At 41.3% G+C, this 25155-nt stretch overlaps 5 protein-coding genes across 7 annotated transcripts; 4 read left to right on the plus strand and 1 right to left on the minus strand.

Annotated features, from left to right (window-relative positions):
• LOC8055687 (alpha-amylase/trypsin inhibitor) lies at positions 448 to 1438 on the minus strand. Its single transcript, XM_002463032.2, has one exon. The coding sequence runs from the start codon at positions 1362 to 1364 to the stop codon at positions 663 to 665; it is 702 nt and encodes a 233-aa protein (XP_002463077.1). The 5' UTR covers positions 1365 to 1438; the 3' UTR covers positions 448 to 662.
• On the plus strand, positions 5747 to 6650 carry LOC8058349. The gene has a single exon (XM_002460867.2). The coding sequence runs from the start codon at positions 5759 to 5761 to the stop codon at positions 6443 to 6445; it is 687 nt and encodes a 228-aa protein (XP_002460912.1). The 5' UTR covers positions 5747 to 5758; the 3' UTR covers positions 6446 to 6650.
• Positions 6895 to 12462, plus strand: LOC8055688 (probable homogentisate phytyltransferase 2, chloroplastic). The gene is made up of 11 exons (XM_002460868.2): positions 6895 to 7190; positions 8016 to 8137; positions 8472 to 8618; positions 8908 to 9133; positions 9699 to 9772; positions 9945 to 10037; positions 10609 to 10726; positions 11115 to 11177; positions 11482 to 11514; positions 11974 to 12052; positions 12132 to 12462. The coding sequence occupies exons 1-10, from the start codon at positions 6993 to 6995 to the stop codon at positions 12046 to 12048; spliced, it is 1149 nt and encodes a 382-aa protein (XP_002460913.1). The 5' UTR covers positions 6895 to 6992; the 3' UTR covers positions 12049 to 12052; positions 12132 to 12462.
• LOC8055689 (glucan endo-1,3-beta-glucosidase 4) lies at positions 16978 to 21501 on the plus strand. Of its 3 annotated transcripts, none has more exons than XM_021453261.1 (5): positions 16978 to 17545; positions 18848 to 18977; positions 19184 to 20440; positions 21040 to 21067; positions 21153 to 21501. In XM_021453261.1, exons 2-5 carry the CDS (start codon positions 18914 to 18916, stop codon positions 21286 to 21288), a joined length of 1485 nt encoding a protein of 494 aa, XP_021308936.1. In that variant the 5' UTR covers positions 16978 to 17545; positions 18848 to 18913; the 3' UTR covers positions 21289 to 21501. The 3 variants fall into 3 exon arrangements, with proteins under 3 accessions (XP_021308936.1, XP_002460914.1, XP_021308937.1); XM_002460869.2 differs by lacking the exon at positions 16978 to 17545 and adding an exon at positions 17584 to 17771 and having other exon boundaries at positions 21153 to 21497; XM_021453262.1 differs by lacking the exon at positions 16978 to 17545 and adding an exon at positions 17794 to 18053 and having other exon boundaries at positions 21153 to 21497.
• LOC110432788 (probable BOI-related E3 ubiquitin-protein ligase 2) lies at positions 23688 to 24104 on the plus strand. The gene has a single exon (XM_021453614.1). The coding sequence runs from the start codon at positions 23688 to 23690 to the stop codon at positions 24102 to 24104; it is 417 nt and encodes a 138-aa protein (XP_021309289.1).

A 25155-nucleotide genomic window follows, 5' to 3' on the forward strand; every position in this document is an offset into this window, starting at 1 on the left:
TGATTCATCTCGCAATTTACAGGCAAACTGTGTAATTGGTTTTTGTTTGCGTCTATACTTAATGCTTCATGCATGTGCCGCAAGATTCGATGTGATGGAGAATCTTGAACTTTTTGGTTTTTGGGATGAACTAAACAAGGCCCTAGTATACTGAGAAACGAATAAACACAGAAGAATTGTTTAATATGGTGATGTAGAAATATAATCACACGCGTTTTTTTAGCTTTTTTATTTCTCCATCCCCAGTTGAGCACGCTGAGAGATGTAGTCATGCATGTATAGCCAAGTCCAAGCGCGTCCAATTACTCGTCCAAATTAAGACCAAAGATCAGTACCGGCAACTAATCACCTTTCTTTGTTCGGTGTATGTACGAATTCAAATGCTAAGTCGCATGCGATTCAGTCCATAAAATCCAGTTTTAGTATGAGCCGCTATCGTCATGCATGTAATTTAAGAAACAACTTCAGTATGCTTCATTATATATGGTGACTATATATACTGAGTTGGTGACATAGAAATCACACGCGTTTAATTGTTGGCTTTATTTATTTTTGCTCCAGTTGAGCACACTACTAGCTTACTACACAAACCTCGATCGATCCTTTTATTTCTTCGTCGCATTCGCATGATCACTCCCGGCCGGTCATCTTCAGCCTCACGGTCACGGGCAGAAGACGACCTTGTAGTTGGTTCCGGTTGGGCAGGTGAATGTGCTGGTGGCGTCGTCCTTTGGGTAGCTGTACGCGTCGGGACACTGCCCCTTGAAGTACCTCGAGTACTTGGTCGGCCCGCAGTTGTTGGCCGCCGATCCGACGCAGCAGTAGACGTCCTGCTTGAACACGGGGCACGCGTTGTTGCACACCCCGTCCTGCCTCAGCTCGGCGGGGCACCGCGCGTTCACGTCGACGGCGCACCGCGGGCCGCGGCTGCACCCGGACCCGCCGTCGGGGAGGAAGCTCATGGGCACGTTGAAGCCGTCGATGAGGGAGATGTCGAAGAAGTCGAGGTTGTTGAACTGCTTCAGCGCGTACTCCGCCAGCGTGTTGGGGGCGCGCCCGTACCCCGTGCACTGCAGCACGCCGCCGCAGTCGCCCGTGCGGCAGCTCCCGCGCCCGCTCGCGTCGAACTGGCAGCCCGTGCGCGCCCAGATGCGCGCCGCCGTCGTGCCCGGGGGGGCCGTGATCCGCCACGTCTCGCCGCGGTTCAGCCGCCGACCGCCGCCCACCGGCACGGACGCGGCCCACACGGTGTAGGGGCACCGGTTCACCACCGTGAACACCGCCGCGTCGCTGGCTACGGCGAGGAGGGCGAGGGCGGCGAGGAAGCTGCCGCCGACGGTCGTCACGGAAGAAGAAGCTGCCATTTTGTTGGCGAATTAATGCAGCCGAAAGTATGTAGAGAACGAAGCGTGTGTGGTGGAGTGCTTTGGATACGTGTGCAAGCACATGGTTTTATAGTGTGGATGGACTGGATGACCCTGCAGAATCGGATTGGGATCAGATGTGGAAAAAAAAATCAAAGATGGTGGACTGGAAAATGTCACGCTGAGATTGTTCACGTTCGTACGTGCATGTGCATCGTGGGTGGATATTAATGGTGGCTGGAGAAGTTTGATCAGTTTCCATGGAATTTCTCGAGAAGATTGACTAGGGCTTTGTTTAGATGTGAATTTTTTTTTTGGATTTCGCTACTGTAACACTTTCGTTTGTTTGCGGCAAATATTGTTCAATCATAGACTAATTATGGTTAAAAGATTCGTCTCGTGATTTACAAGCAAACTGTGTAATTAGTTTTTATTTTTATCTATATTTAATAATTCATGCATGTACCGTAAAATTTGGTGTGATGTAGAATTTTGAAAAACTTTTTAATTTTCGGGATGAAATAAACAAGGCCTAGCTATATCTAGTGCTAGCTGAGGTTTTTTGACGCTCGCACATGCAAATGCATGGCTAAAGTGGTGCCATCGTGCCGCTATGCCATGCGTCCACTCCACGGGCTAGTGCCGACTGCCGAGAGTTCATAAGTCGGTTCTTGGTACTTGACATGACCGAATAATTTGGCTTCAATTCCAAAAACAAAAGAAAAATAATAATCTCGTAGGCGCCTAGTCGTCACATTTGGCATGCTTCCCTGGTCCAGGGGCTGAACAACCCCTCATGCTTCAACAAGAGAACAAAAGACCAGTGGCGCGCGGAGAGCACCACCTCTAAAAAAAAAAAGAGGTACGGGCAGGGGCGCTCTCAAAAGAAAGAAAAAAAAAGATAAGCACATACTCCCTCAGCCCCTTGAAAAACATACAATTCTCAGTTCTAAACTGTTAGATTAAGGCCCTGTTTAGATTGTAGATGAAAATTTTTTAGATGTCACATCAGATGTGTCGGAAGGATGTCGGGAGCGGTTTTTAGAAACTAATAAAAAAATAAATTACATAGCTAGTCAAGAAACTACAAGACAAATCTATTAAGCATAATTAATCTATCATTAGCATAGGTGGGTTACTGTAGCACTTAAGGCTAATCATAGAGTAACTAGGCTTAAAAGATTCGTCTCGCGATTTTCAACAAAACTGTGTAATTAGTTTATTTTTTTATCTACATTTAATGTTCTATGCATATGTCTAAAAGATTTGATGGGATGGATGAAAAAAATTTGGTGGGAAACTAAACAGGACCTATGTGGCACCGTGCCGGTAAGTCCCCCTGATGGCCTGATCCCCGTTTCTAGCCCAATGCCGCCCTATGGTTGCTTGCCGTGCTACTTGTGTTTCAACGGGCTGCAGCGCCAGTGATTTCTGATTTGTGTTGCAGCAATTGTGTCGTGCCAATCAAACTGTAATGCTAGAGGTGATTTTTGACAAAAGTAGACTAAAATCTTTTTTGTAGGGAAACTCATTGGCTTCGACAGTGGGCACAGTTGCAGCTATGTGAAGCTCTACGGAATGAGCTGGTTTCAACGGGGCACTATCTTGAGACGTCAGCCTTAAAGTTCTTCAGTTCTAGTGGATGGTTGTCAACTAGATTTATTACCTCTTCTTAACCAGCTTTATTCCGGCTATTTTTTTCTTCTAAGTTATACCTTTCTTTAGTGGTGTGTTGGCCTGTTGGCAAAATATCTATACTATACTCCTATAGTTGGAGATAGCGCCCCCTCTCACAGATCACTGTTCGTGAACAGTTCCCTCTCACAAAACATTGCTCTGGTAACAGTAAACCCGTTAAAGAACAGTAAAAGTACGTTAAGGAACAGTGAATCCGTTAACAGAACAGTACAAATCCGTTAAGGAACAGTGAATTCGTTAACAGAATAGTACAAATCCGTTAAGGAACAGTACAACCCGTTCAGAAACCCGTTAACAGAACAGTACAAATCCATTAAGGAACAGTACAACCCGTTAAGGAATAGTACTACCCGATAAAAAACAATAAACCCCGTCTAGAAACAGTTACACCCGTTACTAAATATTTACGGGTTCCGAACATAACGGGTTAAAGAAACGTTTACAATTCCGTGCGAAAGCACGGAGGCACCTGCTAGTTGTAATAATGGATCTGATTCTATCAATCAATAGATGAAGCTGAATATAAACTATCCTTTATCTTAAAAAAACGTTGTTGCTAGTGCCATCATTCCACACCAATAAATTCAATTGTTTAAGCTGAAGTGTGCTGCTAGCTCTTCTACGGAGGACAAGAATTGCGATAACTTCTAAGGCCTTGTTTACTTCTACCCAAAATCCAAAAACTTTTCAAAATTCTCTGTCACATCGAATCTTTAGACACATGCATGGAGTATTAAATATAAACGAAAATAAAAACTAGTTGCACAGTTTGGTCGAAATTTACGAGACGAATCTTTTGAGCCTAGTTAGTCCATGATTAGACAATAATTACCACAAACAAACGAAAGTGCTACAGTGTCGAAAAAAATTTCGGGAAGGAACTAAACAAGGCCTAAGAGCATACGCTAACATATACATCCCACAACTTTCTTATTTTGCATTTGTGCTTGGAGGGGCACACGACAATATTGCTATTTCTGAATGTGCGATTCATATTTGCTTTTTTAAATGTTACTGTACATATCAGTGAAGTTGGTGTGTGTTCAACTATTTATAGAGCTGGGGGTCTGAAATTATATTGCTACTTGAGTTTTGTACATCCTTGTAAATTTAATTGCCCTCTCTAACATTGTTTCTAGATTAGACACACTTACAGAGTGTAAACATGGATGACAATTAATTTGTTTAGTTTCTTGGATAGTGTAAATATGGATGCCCGTCAATTACATTAGGGCACTCACAATGCAAGACTCTATCACAGAGTCTAAGACAATTAATTACATACTATTTATGGTATTTTGCTGATGTGGCAGCATATTTATTGAAGAAAGAGGTAGGAAAAATAAGACTCCAAGTCTTATTTAGACTCTAAGTCCACATTGTTCGAGATAATAAATAACTTTAGACTCTATGATAGAGTCTGCATTGTGAGTGCCCTTAGTCAGCCATTTGATTTATGTAGTTACCCTAATTATCATCAAAGCTCCACAAAAATGGATGCCAATCAAAGTATGGATGGTACTGCATTACTAATGACATTACTCATGAGAATTATGAATGAATGATCTCGTCATTCCTATTACCGCAGGGTATCACTATATTTACCTTTCTAAACTATGCACATCTTTTTGTGTGAAATGACAACATTGATTTTACTGATCCTCTTGCAGAAATGTACTCGAGTTGATGCTGCTGAAAGGTTTTCTTTTTTCAGTAGAAAATTTTTTTCAGCACCTACCTATAAATAAAAAATTTTGGACTAAATTTAAATAAATTCAAATTGATTTTTTTTAAAAAAAATGGTGTCATTTTACTAAAAAACTTTCTAATCTATCACTCATCACAAATTTATATAATATCAACGAAATAAGACAATATATCATTGCAATAGTACAGCGGGTTGACGGTGGACGAGCTACATATGCTAGTGAAATGTAATATATGAGTAAGAAAATTAATAATTTTGAAGAAATTTAGAACTTTGATAAGACTAGGAGATATGGTGGGGTCATTTTATTGTGGTTTGGAGTAATTTTGAAGCAAAACATGAATTTAACCGAAAATTTAATCGATATAAAATTTTTTTGGACATCAGCGAAAAATGTGAAATTTCAAAATTTTTTGGCGAAATTTCGTCGAAAAAAACCCCCTGGATCAGCTACGTTATCAAAGACACAGTAGACATCAAGGATTCCTGCTGGAGATTTCTAAGGCCACATACAATCCGAGGAACTACATTATTAACTTTTATTTTGTTATTTGAAAACTACTTCGTAAAGTATTTTCTGGTGACCTGCCAAGTTCAAATGATATGTTCGAAATCTCAAGTACTCTAAATCTTTTGTCAAAGCCAAGTTCAAGATATGTTCAAATCTGTCGAATGAAACAAACCTCATTGTACAACAATGCCACACAAAACATGTTTTTCAAAGTATCAATTGCCAAGCATGAATTGCATCCCACGTACGTAATGTAACCTTGTGGCTTTGAGAAAGGGTGTCTATGTTGAACGGACATGCACACGCATGGATGTAGATGTAGCTAATTTTGGAACACTTAACCACCATAGTATATGCCAGTCACCATGCACCGTCCACTATTTACAGCAATATAATAGATATATATATATATATATATATATATATATATAGAGGAGGACCATCCATTCTAACCAACTCCATTAGAATCCACACGCCATGGCAAAGACTACGATCCCTCTCCTCCTGCTTAGTAGTATCCTTGTTGTTGCAAATCAAGCCGTTGCAGCGACGACGCAATTGTCCCCTGCCGCTGAAAAGTCCATTAGCGACATCAACTTAAATGTCCAGAAGGTTATCGATGTTGTCGTCTCTGCCGCCCCACCGGACAAGCAGATGGAAACACGGGATGCCGCTTTGAAGCACCTCCAAACCATCAATTCCGCTCTCGCCAAGGTCAAGGAGTCTGGAGATGAGAAGAAAATCGCCGAAGTCGCTTTTAGGGTGGAGATAGCCGCTGCCATCATCAGTCGTACACCGCCGGACAAGAAGCTCAAGGTGATGGAGGACTCCTTCAACGAGGTAGCCGCACCCAGCCCGATAGATTGCCCCACCGTCGACAAGGCCTTCTGCGAGACGGAGTCCAAGATTCAGAAGGCCTTCGATGAAGTCGTCATGGCTGCCCCATTAGAGAAAAGGTTGGAGGTCAAAGCTGACCTCCTTAAGAAACCAGTGTACACCGCTGGCTCCACTATCAACAAGGCATATGGGGATGGAGATGAGAAAAAGATCGCTCAAGTCCTTGCTGCCTACAGTAAGGCAGCTGATGCGGTCATTGCGGCCGCTCCCGCTGACAAGCTCACCGTCATGGAGAAGACCTTTGCCGCTGCCGCAGCTGGGAACTGAAGTATTGATTTATCGAGTTGTCCACCTGTTTCATCACCCCACCACTTCCTCGATATGATATAAGAGGAATTAATTGAGGCAAAACCTCCACTCCACCTATTATTTGATCTCATAAGGCTTGTCCATGAGTTTTGATAGACAAATGTTTATTTCTGCAAACTTTGTAATATTTGTGTTTTACTTTTTTAAAGAGCAATTGTTTTTATATAGAAGAATAAAGAACTTGTGTTCGGCCTCTACGGCTTCACACAGTCTATTTAGAGGGCGAATGTTGTGGCTCTTAATATTATCGTATCTCTAAAAAGATCCGACGGTCATCGTCTAATTAGCAATAATCGGCTGCAAAAAAAACCAGAAATATCACTGTAGCAATAACATCATTTTTGGCGCTCCGGATTACAGCAGCCACAGGATAACACACCTACGGCTCTCGTCACCTGCCTCACTCCTTTCTCAGGTTGCCTTTTCGCGTCGACCTCCTCACCAATGGCGACGGGTGGCTAAAAAAAAACAGAGTCCAAGCCCGGCTCCCCGGCCCTCCTCGCCCATGGCTCCCCTGGCCTCCCATCCTCTCCCGTCCCGCGCTCCCACCACCGCCCCTCGCTTCCTCGCCGCCCCCGCCATCCGGGTGCTCAGCCTGTCGCGGTCTGCGTCGCCGCTCCTCTCCGCCTCCGCAGGCCGCTTCCCTCAGGCCCCTCGCGCTCCCTGCAGTGCCGCCCGTGAGCACCGCCGCGACACCGTGCGGGTAAGTCTGTCTCTAGCCCAATGCCGCCCTGCGGTTGCATGCGGTGGGCTGCAGCGCCAGTGATTTCCGATTTGTGCTGCTGCAATCGTGCTGTGCCAATCAAACTGTAATGCTTGCGTTGTTGCTAGTGTCATTGTTACGCACCAGTAAATTCAACTGTTAAAGTAGAGTGTGCTGCTAGCTCTTCTCAAGGGAGTGAAAGGATAAATAAATTGCGATACCTGCTAAGAACTAACCATTGTCAGATACAGTACATACATACATCCACGACTTTCTTTATGCTGTATTTGTACTCGGAGGGGAACACGATAGTACTGCTATTTCTGAATGTGCGATTCATATTTGCATTTTTAAAGGTTACTGTACATAGTAGTGAAGTTACTGGGTGTTCAACTATTCACCGAGCGGTGGTCTGAATGTACATTACTATCTACTTGAATTTTTTGCATCCTTGCAAATTTAATTGCGCTCTCTTTAACAATGTTTCTAGATTAGACACACTTGCAGAGTGCAGACATGGATGCCAATTAATTTGGTAGTTTCTTGGATAATGTAAATATGCATGCCCGTCGATTACACAGTCAGCCATTTGATTACCTAGTTTTCCTAATTATCATCAGAGGTCCACAAAAATGGATGTCAATCAAAGTATGAAGTATATGACTACCTTTGGACCATACCGCATAACTAATGACATTACTCATGAGAATTATGAATGAATGAACTCGTCATTGCTATTACTCAGGGCGTCACTGTATTTACCTAACTAAACTATGGACATCTTTTGTATGGTATTACAAATTGATTTTACTGGTCCTCTTTCAGGAATGCACTCGAGCTGATGCTGCTGGACCAGCTCCATTATCAAAGACACTATTAGACCTCAAGGATTCCTGCTGGAGATTTCTAAGGCCACATACAATCCGAGGAACTGCTTTAGGATCCATGTGAATTTCGACTTCTCTATTATTTGATTTATAATGTCAGCTAAGTTGTACTACCTCTGTCCACAAAAGAATGCAATTCTAGGCGCATTCTTGGTTACACGTGTCTAAAGTTTGACCAAATATATATGTAAAAATATTAATGTAAATAAGTATAGTATGAAAATGTATCTCATGACAACTCTGATGATACTTATTTGCTATTATAAATATTGATATTTTTTTATACTTAGTCAAACTCAAGGTACTTTAACTTGGTATTGTGCTAGAATTGCATTCTTTTGTGGACGGAGGGAGTACCTTTTCTTCTGGTACTGATATCATTGGGTTAATGCAGAGCATTGGTTGCGAGAGCCTTGATAGAGAATTCCCATCTGATAAACTGGTGGTTACTATTCAAAGCATTCTATGGGCTTTTAGCATTGATCTGTGGCAATGGTTACATAGTTGGGATTAATCAGATCTATGATGTTGCTATTGACAAGTATGTATGCTCTTTCCATGAATTGACTGATTTTTAGTACCTAATGATCCAGGTGTTTTTTTACTCCCTCCTTAGTTCCAAATTGTAAGTCGTTCTGGCTTTTCTAGGTATATATAGATTTTGTTACGCACCTAGATATACATTATGTCTAGATACATAATATATGTATCTAGAAAAGTCAGAACGACTTACAATTTGCGGAGGGAGTATGAACTAATATTGGAAGTTAAATATTTCCACCAACTCTTTCTTGCACACCAAACATTTCTGATTTTATGCTATTAAACAGGGTAAACAAGCCATATTTACCCATTGCTGCCGGTGATCTCTCAGTTGAGTCAGCATGGTTGTTGGTGATATTATTTGCAGCTGCAGGTTTTTCAATTGTTATAGCGAAATTTGGACCTTTCATTACCTCTCTATACTGTCTTGGCCTATTTCTTGGCACTATATATTCTGTTCCTCCATTCAGACTGAAGAGATATCCGGTTGCTGCTTTTCTTATCATTGCAACGGTGCTTTGCTCCTCCCTTCTGTATTTATTATTTTATTTTAGTAACATCATTGAAATTCTGCTTCTTCTTTTGTGCAAAAAAAATCTGCTACTTCTTTTTCTCTGTTTTCATTCATTCTTGACATAGTTGATATCAAATCACTCCTGACTAGACTATGCTTGGTAAAAATAAACAGCTTGAACATAATGGCAGCACCAAACCTACTCCCTCCGTCCCAAAAGTGTGACTCCTCAGCAAGCAAGGACGACACTTAGTTTGGGACATAGGGAGTATTAGTTAAGGTTAAGAAATACTAACTTTTATTAGGAAAAAATTCAGGAGGCCTTACATGATGAAATATTGCAGATTTTGCCTCAACTTTTTCATCCTTTTATTTTACAAACAAATACTGAGGTAGTTCCAAACTTCAGTTACAGCTGGTACATAATGCACAAATTCTGAACTTATTAATCTGGGTTTATGCTGCTCGATCTTGTTTCCTAGATCCCATGTTTAATAAACACAATTCATACATTATACTATATGTATGTTTTTTACTAGCCCACCTTTCAAAACTTTTGATTAGGTTCGCGGTTTCCTTCTCAACTTTGGCGTGTACTATGCTACTAGGGCTGCACTAGGTCTTACATTCCAATGGAGGTAAGTAGTCACTGGAAATTTCTTTGGAGCTGTTTCTGCATTCAGGTTGTATTTAGACATTCCGTAGTCCGTGCCCCTTACTTAGCAGTGGTACAAGTTGTGCTTCATCTAACTGACAGACACTCAGAGATGATCATGATATTTAACGTGTTTGATATTTTTCTATATGCAGCTCCCCTGTTGCTTTCATTACATGCTTCGTGACACTATTTGCTTTGGTCATTGCTATAACCAAAGATCTCCCTGATGTTGAAGGAGATCGCAAGTGAGTTTTTAGCTTCACATGGTTCTTTTTTTCTCGGACACGCAAGGGAACTGCGTACCTTTGTATTAAGAAGAAAAACTTCTTATGGACTTATGGCAGCATCTTTTTTTCTAGCAAAAATATTATTCTGATATGTTGCTTTGATTTGGTGCATCACTAGTAGTTACTCAAAACTTTGCTCAGGAATCTCTTATCAAAGCTGTAGTAGTACAAGGAAAACAGAGTGCATAAATGGTTCCTTTTTCCTAGGTGGGTGTATCTTTAATGCAGACGCGTATGTACACATTTTTGTGGTTGGGTAATTGGTCAAACCACATGGTTATCAACTCGGAAGGATAAAACAGGGTGAGCTCGTGAGCTGTCTAAAACAAGCAAGCTAATACAATTAGATTTCACAGAAATAAGAAAAAAGGGGGTGAAACTTGCAGTTATTAGTAAGTGAATTATATGTTCTAACTTTGAAGGTCTTCATATTCAATTAAGATTGAAAACTATCAAGAAGAGAACCTTTCTAAAAGAAATATCATTGGTTGAATTGCTGACATCCTTTGTATAATGTCTTTCCCACCAGGTACCAAATATCAACTTTGGCAACAAAGCTTGGTGTCAGAAATATCGCATTCCTTGGATCTGGTTTACTATTAGCAAACTATATTGGTGCTATTGTTGTAGCTTTTACCATGCCTCAGGTTACCATGTTTCTACTTCTAATCTTCCTTTAAGCTTCTTTACTCATTCCAGACAGAAAGACATAAACAAGTGTTGTACATAGTATGTATTTTACCAACATTGCTTACAGTACCTTGTTTCAGATATAGCTAATTCAACCGATAGAACACAAATGTTATACTACAAAAGTTATTTGTCATCATTTACTGTTGTTCACAGTTCCGATATACAGTTCCATCTTGTCACATCCATTGTTAATACCTAATATTGCACCTTGTTTTACCCTTCTCCTACCTTGTTTAGCTTTTTTTCGTTTAAATTTATGCCAACATGTATTCATCTTACTGATGATTTGTCACTGTAATTTTGTACAGAGAATTTGCACTAATTATGCTTTCCAATATGCAGGCTTTCAGGAGCACTGTAATGGTTCCTGCGCACGCTGTCCTTGCCGCTGGTTTAATTTTCCAGGTAAACACACTCGTTCTTTGATTCAATCCTAGGTGATTAGCCAATTTTGTAATGGGTTTTATTTATGCCTTCTGGTATCTAGCTATTTGTTTCTTTTTATCGATCATGTAGAGGTAATTTCGCGGGTTGTGGGGCTCATAGTGCCTTGGTCAAAACACTAGAGTAGGTTCCCAAGGAATTGTGACTGCTATTGAGAAATGAACCCAAAAAAATCATTCATACCTAGCATAAGATCTTGGTTCTATAGGAATTCTCTGTGTTTTTCTTATTCTAATAACTTGTTTGTTCTGTTCCATGATTTCAGACATGGGTTCTGGAGCAAGCGAAGTACACAAAGGTGAAGTTTTCAACATACATCTTTCACAACTAATGATAAAAAAGAACTCTTCTAAAAAGAAAGGTTATACTAATTAAAATTGCTAGCACAATCATTTTTCATTTGCGCATGGGTACTCAGGTATTTTACTGAGACAAGTAGTTGCCACTCACTATTGTTTTATGCATTCTGCTTTTTTTTATACTACAAAATGGCACAAACAAATGTTTTATGCAATCTGAAAGTTAAAGACCATTTATTCTTATGGTAAACATGACTATGCAATGCCTTAGGCACTGAAACATGGTTAGCACAAGTAAAAATAAATTTCAGCTTCAGTATGAAATGTCACCATTGGTATTACAATCGTTTTTTTTTTTTGAAATTGGTTAATCCTTTTCTCAGAGTATCACATGCAAAAGTTATTGCGATTTTGCCATCTTGTTTCTGACATAGATGATTGCCTTCATCTGTTTGCAGGATGCTATTTCACAGTACTACCGGTTCATCTGGAATCTCTTCTATGCTGAATATATCTTCTTCCCGTTAATATAGAGAGGTGACTTTCCTGATTAGCATCCAGCACCCCTCTTTAAAGTCTCTTTGCTTCTGACATTTGTTTGCATAAAAAATGTCAGATCTTGTAGTTCAGCATGGGCTACAGTCTAAAACATAGGAGCAAATCAAAATCTCGGAGAAGTTTGCAAAGTGCGGCCTTTTGTGCATATAAAGTGTAAAAGGTCTGTTGTGCATACTTTCAACAGAAACAATGGAAGAGCGATGTTGCTCTGCTAGGGTTCTGAGGTTGTAGGAGCTTCGAAGGTTTTGCGATGCTGAAGGCGTTGTTGGAGCTGTGGAAGCTGGTTTTTGTATCGACACGACACTCGACAGTGTCCCGTTCTGTATGGTCTTGATTGAGGTCTTGCTTGGAAAGTTGGAAGTGCTTTGAGCACATAGGTTGAAGCTTGAGATCTGATCCCGAACAGTTGAAAGTTGTGGCAGATTTGTCGATCGGCCTGCCGGGTTGGTCTCGGCTGGCGCGAGAACGCACTCACTGTCGCGACAGGGACAGCCGAGACGTGCTGTTCCCAGCACGGGAGGTAGGCTCCCGGCTTGGCTGCCGTTTTCCCCGGAGCCATCACCGGCCGCACCAAACACGACCGGCCGCAGCTACTGCGGTGTGCGGTGCCGTCCACCAACCTCTACCGCCCCCCGCGTCCGCGTCCGGTAGATCTACCTGCGTGCAGGATCTCCACGAACACACGTGTGACTGTCCGGCACGGCCAGCGGGCGACAGACACCAGGAAAGGACCGAGGACAACGAGGCAATGGTTCCTCTGGCTGTGTGGTTGATGGATGCGGGTCAACGTTACGCCCTCGGTAGCAGTGATTCACGCACTCCGGAGCCATAACTCGGCTCGTGCTACAAACATGGGATGTGGCGACGCAAACTCGATAGGGCATGTGGCAGCGTTTGTTTTTACTCTCATCACAAATCAGCAAACGACATTTTTTATTATAGTTTTTTAGCCAAACAAACAAGACGCTCCATGCACCGTATACAACTCTTGACTTGAGAACTCTCTGCTGAAATTTGGAGCGCCAGTCAAAATGCAGAACCGATGTTGAAGAAGCATGAGATTCGTTCTTGTGGTTTTGAGTACTTTCTACCATGAATTGAGTACTCTCATCTTGAAGAAGCATGAGATTCGTTCATCATGTGATTTTGAAGCATGCAGAACCATCGATGTTGCAGGCTGCAGCACCTTGATGAGACGGGAAATTCTCTGAGTATGAAATGACCCGACTGCGAGTGTAAAGCTGAGCTGCCAAGAAAAAAGCGGGGCTCCCTCCGTGCGACCGGCCGTTGGCGGGATTGGCACGGCGGATTCTGCATCGGCATCTTGCTCGTGCCCTTTTCTTTCCTGTCCCGCGACTTGTTGCTGTCCAGAGCACCGAGCACCTTTTCCGTTTCAAAATGGGCGAAAGGTGAAAGTAAAACATGGGCGAAACAATTTGAATTCACATGTCCCAAGGCGTAAAACAAAAATCTCCGTATGCCACTAACTTAGTTTCGGTTTTCAACGTAAAAAAAACTTAGTTTCAGTTTTTCCGTCTAGTGAAACTGGCACGGATTTCATCAAGTTGTGAATTTATATCGTACTGTACTATATACAACAATGTGTATGGGGGAAAATTTGCGAATTTCTAATGGCAGTTATGCTTGTCAGCAGCAGCACCGGAGTAGTTTTTTTACATGGCACTTCAGAGTTCAGAAGAGTTGGATCTTTCCGTCTCATATATATACTCTGAAGTGGATCTCGTATGAAACATGTCCCGTGTGTCCTCCTACACAGCTACTAGTGCACACTTGTATGAGTATGACTCAAACGATAGATTAGTCTAATCATGCTTTTGGATTTTTCATATAATTTGCACATGCGGTTTAGGTACACACATCTCGGAAGGACTACTGGCTTTTTCATCATAAACAGAAAGGGCAATGGGAATATCACTTCCATGGTTCCATCGGATGATGGTAAAAGATGTGGCAACTGCTCCGGTACTCCCTTTTTCAAAATTTTACACGAATCTTAAAGCACATAATTTAAGGAATTAATTGTTTTATTATTTTGCTTCTAGGTCCCGTCTGGGCTCAGCCCGTCCAAGCCAAAGCCCTGGTCAGCCCGTCCAAGCCCATCCCATGGCCTCCGAGACGGCGTCCGACGGCGTTGGTAGAAAAAAAAACTTCTACTCGTATACCGGGGGAGGCGCCGGCACTCACCCGCCGCGGCACCAGCGGCAGACGGCGGCTGGCCGCGACTAGCCGTGACACCGGCGGATGGAGGAGGACCGCCGCGCCGGACGCGTCACCGGCCGAGGGAGGCCAGGGATGGGTTTGGACGGGCTGACCAGGGCTTTGGCCTGGACGGGCTGAGCCCAGGCGGGACCCAGAAGCAAAATAATAAAACAATTAATTCCTTAAATTATGTGCTTTAAGATTCGTGCAAAATTTTGAAAAAGGGAGTACCGGAGCAGTTGCCAAAAGATGTTACTGTTGTCTTTCTTTGAATGGAAACCAGTTGATCCATTTAAAGCGATGGAATGCATGGTCCATCCTCGGAATAGATTTGAATTTTCTTTATCAAAACAGGGTGAATTTTGGATCATTAATCTTCTTTTGGGACTTTGGGTTACTTGCATTTAAAGCGATGGAATGCATGGTCCATCTTTGGAATAGATTTTATTTTTTTATCAAAATAGGGTGAATTTTGGATCATTAATCTTCTTTTGGGACTTTGGGTTACTTGAGTGGTTTGGACTATTTTTTCACACGCATTTAAAAAAATTCTGCAAAAGTACCACATATTGTAGAAAGTTTTATTTCAAAGGAAGACAAATTTTCAAAGCTAGGAATGGTTGGCGAACCTCCACAAATGTGTTTTCCTTTTTTTAGCATGACAATGGTATAAAATTTCTTAAATTTGAAATTATTATTTGAGGCCGCCATCTTCGCCCCTACTAGCGGGTAGTCATTGACACACACTGTAGCCGCGCGCCACCGGTTGGCTCCACCACGGGCTGATGCAATATCTATCGGGTAGTCATTGATACAGGTGTGCATACTTGATGTGAGTATTTATGATCATGCATAGACCTTATATAAAGTTATAAACCAATCCACCTTCCTTTGTTAAAAGTCACCATTCTTCCAAAAAGAAAAAACACTTGGGTTTTATTAAAGATAGCATCCATGGTCTAAATTTGCTTAAATATTTCATTTGCTAAATGTTTTTGGCACTATACACTTAATAATTTGTTTTAGATAGTATTAGTGGATGAAAATCCATTTGAATAAAAATGAGCTAGGTGCAAGAATTACACTCAAGTTGAGCATTACAAAACAAGAATCTTCATGATACAAAACAACATATAAACATTTAGTAGATCAAATTAGATGTCTTTAAACAAATATTTGTGCAATTCGAATTATGACTTACAATCGATATAATTGTTTGTTTTTTTGGTAAAGAAATGTCATTTAAACTAAAGATAACTTATTAAGAAGACTATGGAAAGAAAGATGTTATGTATTGTTTAGAGTAAGACACATAAGTAGTCCCTAAACTTTATTCAACGATGTGTCTAGGCCCAAAATATTAATTTGTATATTTAATTCTATAAACTTTTAAATTCTTTGTTAAATACCATCATTTAGCATGCGAATTGTTGATTTGGTGTGTGACAACAATTATATGACCTATGATTCTTACTGTTTTTTTCACCGACTGATAGGTGACCAATACTGATGTAAATGATGTACTAAAATTCTTTTGGCATGCTTATGTTAAGTAAAAAAATTCTATGATCAACACTAGTTATAGAGCTTTGGATGTGAAGTGAAGCACTTATTAAGCTTAGGGAACTATACATGCAAGTTAATAGTTCAAGGATGGGGATATAGGTGACGCCACTAATAAATTTGAGGAACCCTAGTTATTTTAATCTTTTATAACAACAGGGAAACTACGAATTTTTTTTATTGATGTGTTTTGAGATTTTTTTTTGAAGAGTTCTATAAATGGAATTTAATTCAAAGACACCAAAAGCAAATGCTATGTTAAATTTCTATAGGACAACTTCTATATATTTTTCTGGTTATTTTGGTTTGTTGAAATGATTGAGTTCTCAACAAAAAGTTCGGTCTTATTGGCTACTTTTAGTGCCAGCTACTAGACATGCTTCTAGAATGTTCTTCGAAATAAAAGGGTCAGGTCAAATTGTAGTTGGCTTGTCGTTGGAGACCGCAAGAAAGAAAAATTTGCCATATTACTATTTGTTTTCTAAAAGATTCGTAGCATAGTAATATTTGTTCTAAAACAATGTCTTTTAGTGTTACTTTAGCAAAAAAAAATTAGTGAGAGAATAATATTTTTTTCTCATAGGAAATCAGTTTAAATCAAATTTTAGCAAAATGAACAAGAAAGACCTCAGCCTGATTTACGAGAGGAAAAAACCTTCCTTTTCTTTAGAAGAGATGATGGTATACGAGTATCTTCTAAAGAATATAGGGATAGAAGATGTGAAAGGAGATGTCCTGCAGCTGTTAAGGATAAGAAAAAATATAAAAATTCTATGGAGATGTTTTTAGTGCTAAAAAAGTCGCTCTTTTTTTTTTCTTTTCGAACCTCCATAAATAGCCGAAGGCTTCAGCCCTAATAAAGATTGGTCGTGTGCTAAACTTATCCGAACTGAAACGAAGAAAAGAAGATTTTTACTATTTATTTGTTGACAATTTTTTTAATACTAAATCTGTCAGATTTCTATATATTTAATTGTGTTTTAAGTAGGATTTTGAACACGTAGAATAAAACTCAATTTAAGAGCCGAACCAACCCACAGGTGGCCACAGGGGATGTGACCACAGAAACGCGGCCTGGCCTGCGCGGCACCTCTGGAAGACTGGAACCTGCACACTGCACACTGCACACTGCACACCTCCCAACCTGTCAGTCATCAGGCCATCACACTGCCGCTACCACGCCGCCTCCAGTCCAAAGATCAAAAAGCTCCGTCTCTCGTCTTTGATTCCTCCTCCCTCCACCTTTCCCACCTCTTTTTCCCTCCGTGTCCCCTCCAGGAGACTATCGGATCTCGCTGAGCTCCCGGTCAATCGCTCGCATTTCTTTACTAATCGCCATTTCTCGGAGAGATCAATCTTTAATGGCGCTTAATCATGAAGTGTTTTGAGTTAAACCACCAAGAAACAGAGGGAAGCTAGAGAGCCTCGAAAGCCTCCTCGGATCCTCTACGTGCTGCCGTGGGAGAGGGGAGAGAGCTTCCCTTTTCCAATCACCCTCTCGCTGGAGTGCGGCAGCAGTCCAGGCTCCAGTCCCCCAGTTCGTGCTCACTTCTCCATTGTCGGCGGCGGCCGCCGCCGCGGTCCGTCCTCTCGCTCCCGCTCCGCAGCGATCCAGGGAGTTCCTCTGTGCGCGTGTTTGGTGAGGGAGGAGGAAGGAATGACTCTTCTTTGATTGAGGACAAAAATCAGGTGGCGATCTTCTTTCCTGGCTGATTTTGTTCTCCCTTTTTCTTGTACTGTTGCTGAGATTACGATGCCGCTGTTTGTTGCGCTCTTTTGGAGCCTTGTGATCTTTCCTGCTCGTGACTTTCTACCAACTGCGAGGTTCCTTAGAAAGGGGTGGCATTTGGGCTGACAAACGAAAACGATAGATGTAGTGTTCTTGAAGCCTTGCTCCCTGCTCCCCAGGTCCTAGGTGTTCTTCTGTCTTCGCTCTTGTTCTCTGATGCTTCTAGTTTCAAGGGCCCTTAACAATTCTCTGTTATTCTGTCCGTAGTGGTTTTGTTCGTGAGTTTCACAAATTTTCGGCTTCACTGAATTTCGATGTCATGAAATATGTGGCAGTAGAATTTGGGAATCTTTGCCCTGGCATTCTCCATTTATTAGCTGCCAAGAAATTTTAACACGACGCATTATCAATTACTGTGATGAGCCTGCAAGATTGGACTTAAACCACCTCGGATTCTCCAATCCTCAAGTTCGTGCTCACTGCTCGCTTCCATACTCCAGGGCGGCCCCGTGGTCCATCTCCCCCGCGGCCCCTCCTCGCTCCTGCTTGGCTGCTCTGCAGCGGCTTCTGCTGCTAGTCCTGCTACTCCGCCTGTAGCGAGTTCCTCCTTAGAATGGGGTGGCATTTTAGCTAACAAACATAGATGAAGTGTTCTTGAAGTCCAAGTCCTGCTTGGTGTTTGGTAGAGAGGGGAAATATCTAGCTGTTCATCTATCTTTGTTTTCACTGATGCTTCTAGTTTGAAGGGGATTTCACAGTTCCCTGTTATTCTGTCATGGTCATTTTTAATTTTTAGGCTTTATTGAACTTCAATGAATTGTTCATTAACACGTGGCACTAGAATGTGGGGAAATTTTGCCCGTGTTGGTGTGGATTCTGGAGGTCCCAGCTCATCGATTCAATTTTTTCATTTATAGCGGCCAAGGGATGATCTTGGGTGACATTTTCAGATACCGATTCATTCACTTGGGATTGGAAGATAGCTCAAGCAGACAGGTTCATAGAAATCTCTAGATTTCTAGAACCATTAATGTTCTAAGCTTGTTACTTCATGCTGGAGATCAGGCGAAATCTCTAAGCTTGTTTTCTAGTGTCATAATCAATGTGTGCTCTACAAAAATGATTGAATGTATTGCCTGCATTCACACCATCAATATGTTTCTTAGCTCAAGTATTCCGAGAGATACAGTTTACTCCTAAAATTAAAGAGTTTTCTTTGCTGTATATAGTGGTTTAGTTAACCCAACTTTCAATTTTTTCAGCTTTTCCTGAGAGCTTCTGAGAAGTGTCCCTGGCTCACAGCTAATCAGATCCTTGGGCACAAGGATATGTCGTCGAAGAGACTACATGGCGTGTTTACCCTTCTTATGCTCATGGTTTTCAATGTTTCAGGTACTCCAGTCCATATATTTTGTAGTGCATGGATATGATTCAAGCTACCTTAGCGCTTACCATATTTTCAGAACCTCACTCTGATTTACTAGTTTGGTGGGTTTCCATTTCAACGAGGACATTAAAAATTGATATTTTGAACTGGGTTTTAAAGTTTCAGCATGTATCCTCTATATTTGCATAACAAGTATTGTCTCACTCTGTAGGGGCGTTTGTTGGTATCACTATTGGCAATGACATGTCGAACATGCCACCAGCAACAGATATAGTGTCTATCCTCAAAGCAAAGAAGACTCAGCATGTTCGCCTGCTTGATTCAGACCATCAGATGTTGACTGCCCTTGCAAATACTGGAATAGAAGTGATGGTTGGGGTTCCAAATGATCAGCTACTTCGTGTGGGCCAATCTCGTTCCACAGCTGCTGATTGGATTAATAAGAATGTCGCTGCTTACACTCCGGCAACTAACATAACATATATTGCTGTGGGCAATGAGGTCCTTACTACCATTCCCAATGCAGCACTTGTTCTCGTACCTGCACTGCAATTCCTCCAGTCAGCACTTTTGGCTGCAAACCTCAATACTCAAGTGAAAATTTCGAGTCCTCATTCAATGGATGTGATCTCGAAGGCGTTTCCTCCCTCTGCTGCCACTTTCAATTCGACATGGAGCTCAATAATGTCTCAGTATCTTGAGTTTCTCAAGAATACGGGATCTTCGTTTATGCTGAATGCCCAACCATACTATGGCTATGTCGGAGGGCAAGGCGTATTCCCCTTGGAGTATGCACTATTCCGCTCACTTAATCCGAACAGTCAAATTTCAGATCCTAACACCAATCTCTTTTATACCAATATGTTTGATGCTATAATTGATGCTACCTACAACTCAATTCAAGCAATGAATTTCACGGGGATTCCTGTTTTAGTCACAGCTTCTGGTTGGCCATGGCGTGGTGGGCCAAGTGAGAAGGCTGCTACTGTTGATAATGCTTTGGCCTACAATACAAACCTCATACATCATGTACTGAACAATTCTGGTACTCCCAGCCAACCAAATAATCAGTCAAGCACCTACATCTTTGAGCTGTTCAACGAGGATAATCGGTCAGGGCCTGTATCAGAGCAAAATTGGGGGATTATGTTTCCCAATGCAACCACTATATACTCTCTATCATTTGAGGACGTGGCCACAACTATTCCTGAATCGCCAGCTTTGCGTGGGGTGTTTTGTGTGGCAAATTCAAGTGCACCCCATAGTGCACTGAAGCATAGTTTGGATTGGGCATGTGGCCCTGGTTCTGCAAACTGCAGTGCAATTCAACCTGGGCAACCATGCTATGCATCAGATGATATTGTAGCTGTTTCTTCTTATGCTTTCAACGATTATTACCACAGAACACAGTCTAGTGGTGGTACATGCAACTTCAATGGCACCGCAATGATAACATCAACTGATCCAAGTAAGCTACATTCTTCTCTCATACAATTAGGACACTGTAGAGATTTTTGCACAATATTGATTAGTTTGTAATGGTTCCAGTGATTCCTTTTGTTTGCAAATAATTTATAGTTGCACTTAATGTCAGCGGTAGGTGGCATTTCAAAATATAAAAATTTAGCACTGATATGTTTCATGCGCCCAAGGCCTTTTATCTGCAAGATTTAACCTAACCGTTAGCTGCAGTAACCGTTTGATCTGTGTTTTGCATGGACTATTCTTCTGTTTTGTTATGTAAAGGCGAGAATTCTACACCCTTAGCTAGCCAGCGCTCAATCTATAGGCAGGAATTAGTCAAACTAGGATCATTGCTCGAGCTGTTACATTGATCATAAATCAGTGTCCAAAATGCAATACAAGAAAAACAATCTATGGTCACACAACTCCTATCAGCATCTTGTGTTTATGCTTTTGCAGTTTTGCTTTTCTAATTTATTATTATAAAGTCACTTTTTGTTTTTAAATTTAATCTCTAGAAATCAAGGGTATTTAGTACATAAGATCTTTTTATACCATGTTAATAATGTGAGCCTGATCTAAATTCCCCCGGATTTCTTGCAGGCCATGGTTCATGCATTTTCGCTGGAAGGTAATTCCCGTGTACCATTTCGTTTTATAGGTTCTAACCTTATTTTGTGCTCTGTATTGACAATGTAATTTGCTCCTGTTTGCAGCACTGGCGCCAGTGGCAGCAAAGGTGGAACGGCCTCCGGGCCTGCAAGCCCGGACAGTTTTGCTTCAAAATCCCAATCATGCTGGTTGATTCACCTAGTAGCCACATTGCTGCCCATTCTATTTGTAGTGATGTAAAGCATTGTAATCAGGTTGCCTTTTGGATGAGATGCCCGCAATTTATCGTGGATCTTGTCATTAGATACTGTAGTGACTAGTGAGCCATTTTGGTGTGCTGTATTCAGGTAGATGCCATGTAATCTTATCCCAAAATTTCTTGCCCTAGGAATCAGTATTTCGTCAAATCATCAATTTTGAATGCCAACTTGGAAAATTGAGTTGTGACAGACCTCTCTGAATGTTAAAAGTTCCAAATGATTTGTACTTCCCTGCATAGTATTTAGTTTTTCAGCTATAAGCATATGGTTTAAGTGGTGACCTGCTGGTTGGATTTTTTGAGTTTATCTCGAGTATTTTGGAACACCCAGTGAACCCAGCCTGGCCAAAAAAGGATCTGTCGGTTTTCTTCAAGATTGGCCCCTGTTAGTTTGGGCTCAAGAACAAAAAAGGATTCAGTTCGGTGACTAACAGCCCGGTTCGACCCATTTAACCCATCCAGACCAAGTTAGGCCCTGTTTAGATACACCCAAAACTTTACAAGATTCTCTGTCACATCGAATCTTGCGGCACATGTATGAAGAAGTAAGAGTAAAGTCCACTACCGGTCCCTAAACTTGTGCTGCCGTGTCATCCCGGTCTCTAAACTCACAAATCGATTGTTTAGGTCCTCAAACTTGTTCATCTGTGTCATCTCGGTCCCTAAACTTGTTCAATTGTGTCATCCCGGTCCCTAAACTTAGAAATCATCCGTTTAGATCCTCAAAGTTGTTCAGTTGTGTCATCTCGGTCCCTAAGCTTGGTTTTGAATCTCATCTGGGTCAAAACAAAGCGATTTAACAACTCTATATCAAAAAATAATTCATAACTTTTTCATATGAATTCAAATGAAGACAAATTTTATACCAAAGTTATAGTCCTCAGCACAATCTACAACTTTGTAGTTGAAAAGTTTTTTATTTGAAGTCGTTTAGTGTTATAAAATTTAATTTTAAATTTTAAATTTAAAATCTATAAACTTATAAAAAATATTTTGGGAACCTAAACGATTTTAATTTAAAAACTTTTCAACTGCAAAGTTGTAGATCATGTTGCTGCCTACAATTTTGATATTAAGTTTATCTTCATTTGAGTTCATATGAAAAAGTTATGAATTATTTTTCAATATAGAGTTTTTAGATTCGTCCTGTTTTGATCCAGATAAGACTTAAAAACAAGTTTAGGGACCGGGATGGCACAACTGAACAAGTTTGAGGACCTATATGGGAGATTTTTAAGTTTAGGGACCAGGATGACACAACCGAACAAGTTTAGGTACCTAAACGGTCATTTTGCGAGCTTAAGGACCGAGATGACACATCCGAACAAGTTTAGGGACCGCTGATGAACTTTACTCAAGTAGTAAATATAGATAAAAAGAATAACTAATTGCACAGTTTACCTGTAAATCACGAGACGAATCTTTTAAGCCTAGTTACTTCATAATTAGACAATGTTTGTCAAATAAAAACGAAAATGCTACAGTGTTAAAATCTAAAAACTTTTTACATCTAAACAAGCCCTTACCTTAAAGGTCCTGCAAAATTGGATTTAGCCCTCACTTTGGTCAAAGTCGCCGCGACGGACAGAGATTCAGTGACTTGCCTTGAGCATACCTCGACTATCCAGCGGCTCTTGTGTTTGGAAAGCAAAACGCTGTTTTTGCAGCAGTCCAGGAAAATAGAAGACCGACACGGAGGGACAACGTTCTCAATGGAGTCACAGCTCACAGCAGATAGTACCTGTCCATCGTTATGTTAAGGTTGCACAGCTCCCAAATAATCTGCAAAATTGGCACACAACAGGCACTCATTCAGTAATATACTGACTGATGACAAGCACATATCAGATTTCCACACAAAGCTATTTTGACAAGCACACAACAGTTTACCGGATCAAGCACACACCAGATTTGTGTGCTCCATTTCCGAGGCACAAGGAGTTTTGAGTGTTTGACACATTCAAAGCACATCAGATTGGATTGCAAATTCTTAAGCTTTCAAGGATCTGACACTATCAGAACTAACTACGAATGAAGCAGGGGCGAAGCTACCTAGGAATTAGGGTGCATTTACTTCGTGGTGAAAAGTTTTCAGATATCACATCAGATATTTTATAAATATCGGAAGGGATATTTAGGAGAAATTTGTAATTATAGGACTCCAATCGTGTGGGTTTCGCTATAATAGAACTCTAAACATTTGCTTCACTAAAACGACTCCCGAATCGTTAACGCTTTGTTGTTATAACATTTGAGACTTAAGTTGGACGTTTTATACTCAAATCTCTTCAAAACTTGAAATATTTTCAATTAATGGACATATTGCCCCTAGGGGCTAATAAACAGCCTGCTGCTAGCGCCTGGCCGGCTGCTGCTAGTGATGGCCGATCAGCTGCGGCGCCACAACCAGGTGATTCTGGTGAAGGCGGACCAGTCCGTGGCGCGCAGGCTGCACGAGAAGGCGGCGGAAGCGGAGCGCGAGGCGTGGCGTGGTGCCGAGCTGGAGGAGCGGTTCGCGCGCCTCCGCGGCGAGGCGGCGGCGTGGCAGGCCAAGGCGCTGTCGGAGCAGGCCGCCGCGGTCACCCTGCACGCGCAGCTCCAGCACGCCGCGGCGCGGGCGTCGGTCGAGGAGCTCACCGTCGCCGTCCCAGCGGAGTCCTCGTCGTCAGCGTACGTGGACTCTTGCCGCCGCACCACGGGTCCAGGGACATCGTCGGACTGCGCGTGCCTCGGCTGCCGCCTCAGGCCGGCCTGCGTCATGCTCCTCCCCTGTAGGCACCTCTCCCTCTGCGGCTAGTGCTTCGCCATGGGCGACGTGGATGCCGCCGCCATGGCGTGCCTCATGTGCATGTGTGTGCGGACGGGTAATATGGCCATTAATTGAAAATATTTTAAGTTTAGAAGAGATTTGAGTACAAAGCGTCAAATTTAAATCCCAAATGTTATAATAGCAAAGCGTTAACGATTCGTGAGTCGTTTTAGCGAAGCAAATGTTTAGAGTCCTATTGTAGCGAAACCCACACGATTGGAGTCTTATAATCACAATCGATATTTAGATACGAATAAGAAAACTAATTACATAACTCGCCTCAAACCGTGAAACAAATTTATTAAGACTAATTAATTCATCATTAGAACATGTGTGTTACTGTAGCAATTATGGTTAATTATGGACTAATTAGATTTAAAATATTCATCTCGCGGTTTCTATGCAAACTGTACATCTAGTTTTTATTTCATCTATATTTAATACTTCATGAATATATTTAAACATTCAATGGGACAAGGTAAAAAGTTTTATGAGGGTAAAATTCACCCTTAAAAAATGTGAAAACAATGATTGTAACCAAAATTTCATTATATACCCATCTACAAAGCAATGGCGAATTCAATACGGAAGATCCTATAAATGTAGCTTGTAATGTGGCAAGGCCTTGTTTAGTTCCTAAAAACTTTTACAAAAATTTTCAAATTTTCTGTCACGTCGAATATTGCGGCATATGCATGAAGCATTATATATAAATAAAAGAAATAACTAATTATATAGTTTACTTATAATTTACGAGGCGAATCTTTTAAGCCTAGTTAATCCATAATTAGACAATATTTATCAAATACAAACAAAAGTGCTACGGTACTTATTTTACAAAAAATTTTAGAACTAAACAAGGCTTGAGTGCGAAGATGCTCTAGCAAATTGCATCAGGCCCTGTTTAGATTGGAGATGAAAATTTTTTGGATGTCACATCGGATGCGTCGGAAGGATGTCGGAAGGGGTTTTTAGAAACTAATAAAAAAACAAATTACATAGCTCATTTGGAAACTATAAGACAAATCTATTAAGCATA

The sequence above is a fragment of the Sorghum bicolor genome, chromosome 2 (genome assembly GCF_000003195.3).
Source record: "Sorghum bicolor cultivar BTx623 chromosome 2, Sorghum_bicolor_NCBIv3, whole genome shotgun sequence".
NCBI classification, from domain to species: domain Eukaryota; kingdom Viridiplantae; phylum Streptophyta; class Magnoliopsida; order Poales; family Poaceae; genus Sorghum; species Sorghum bicolor.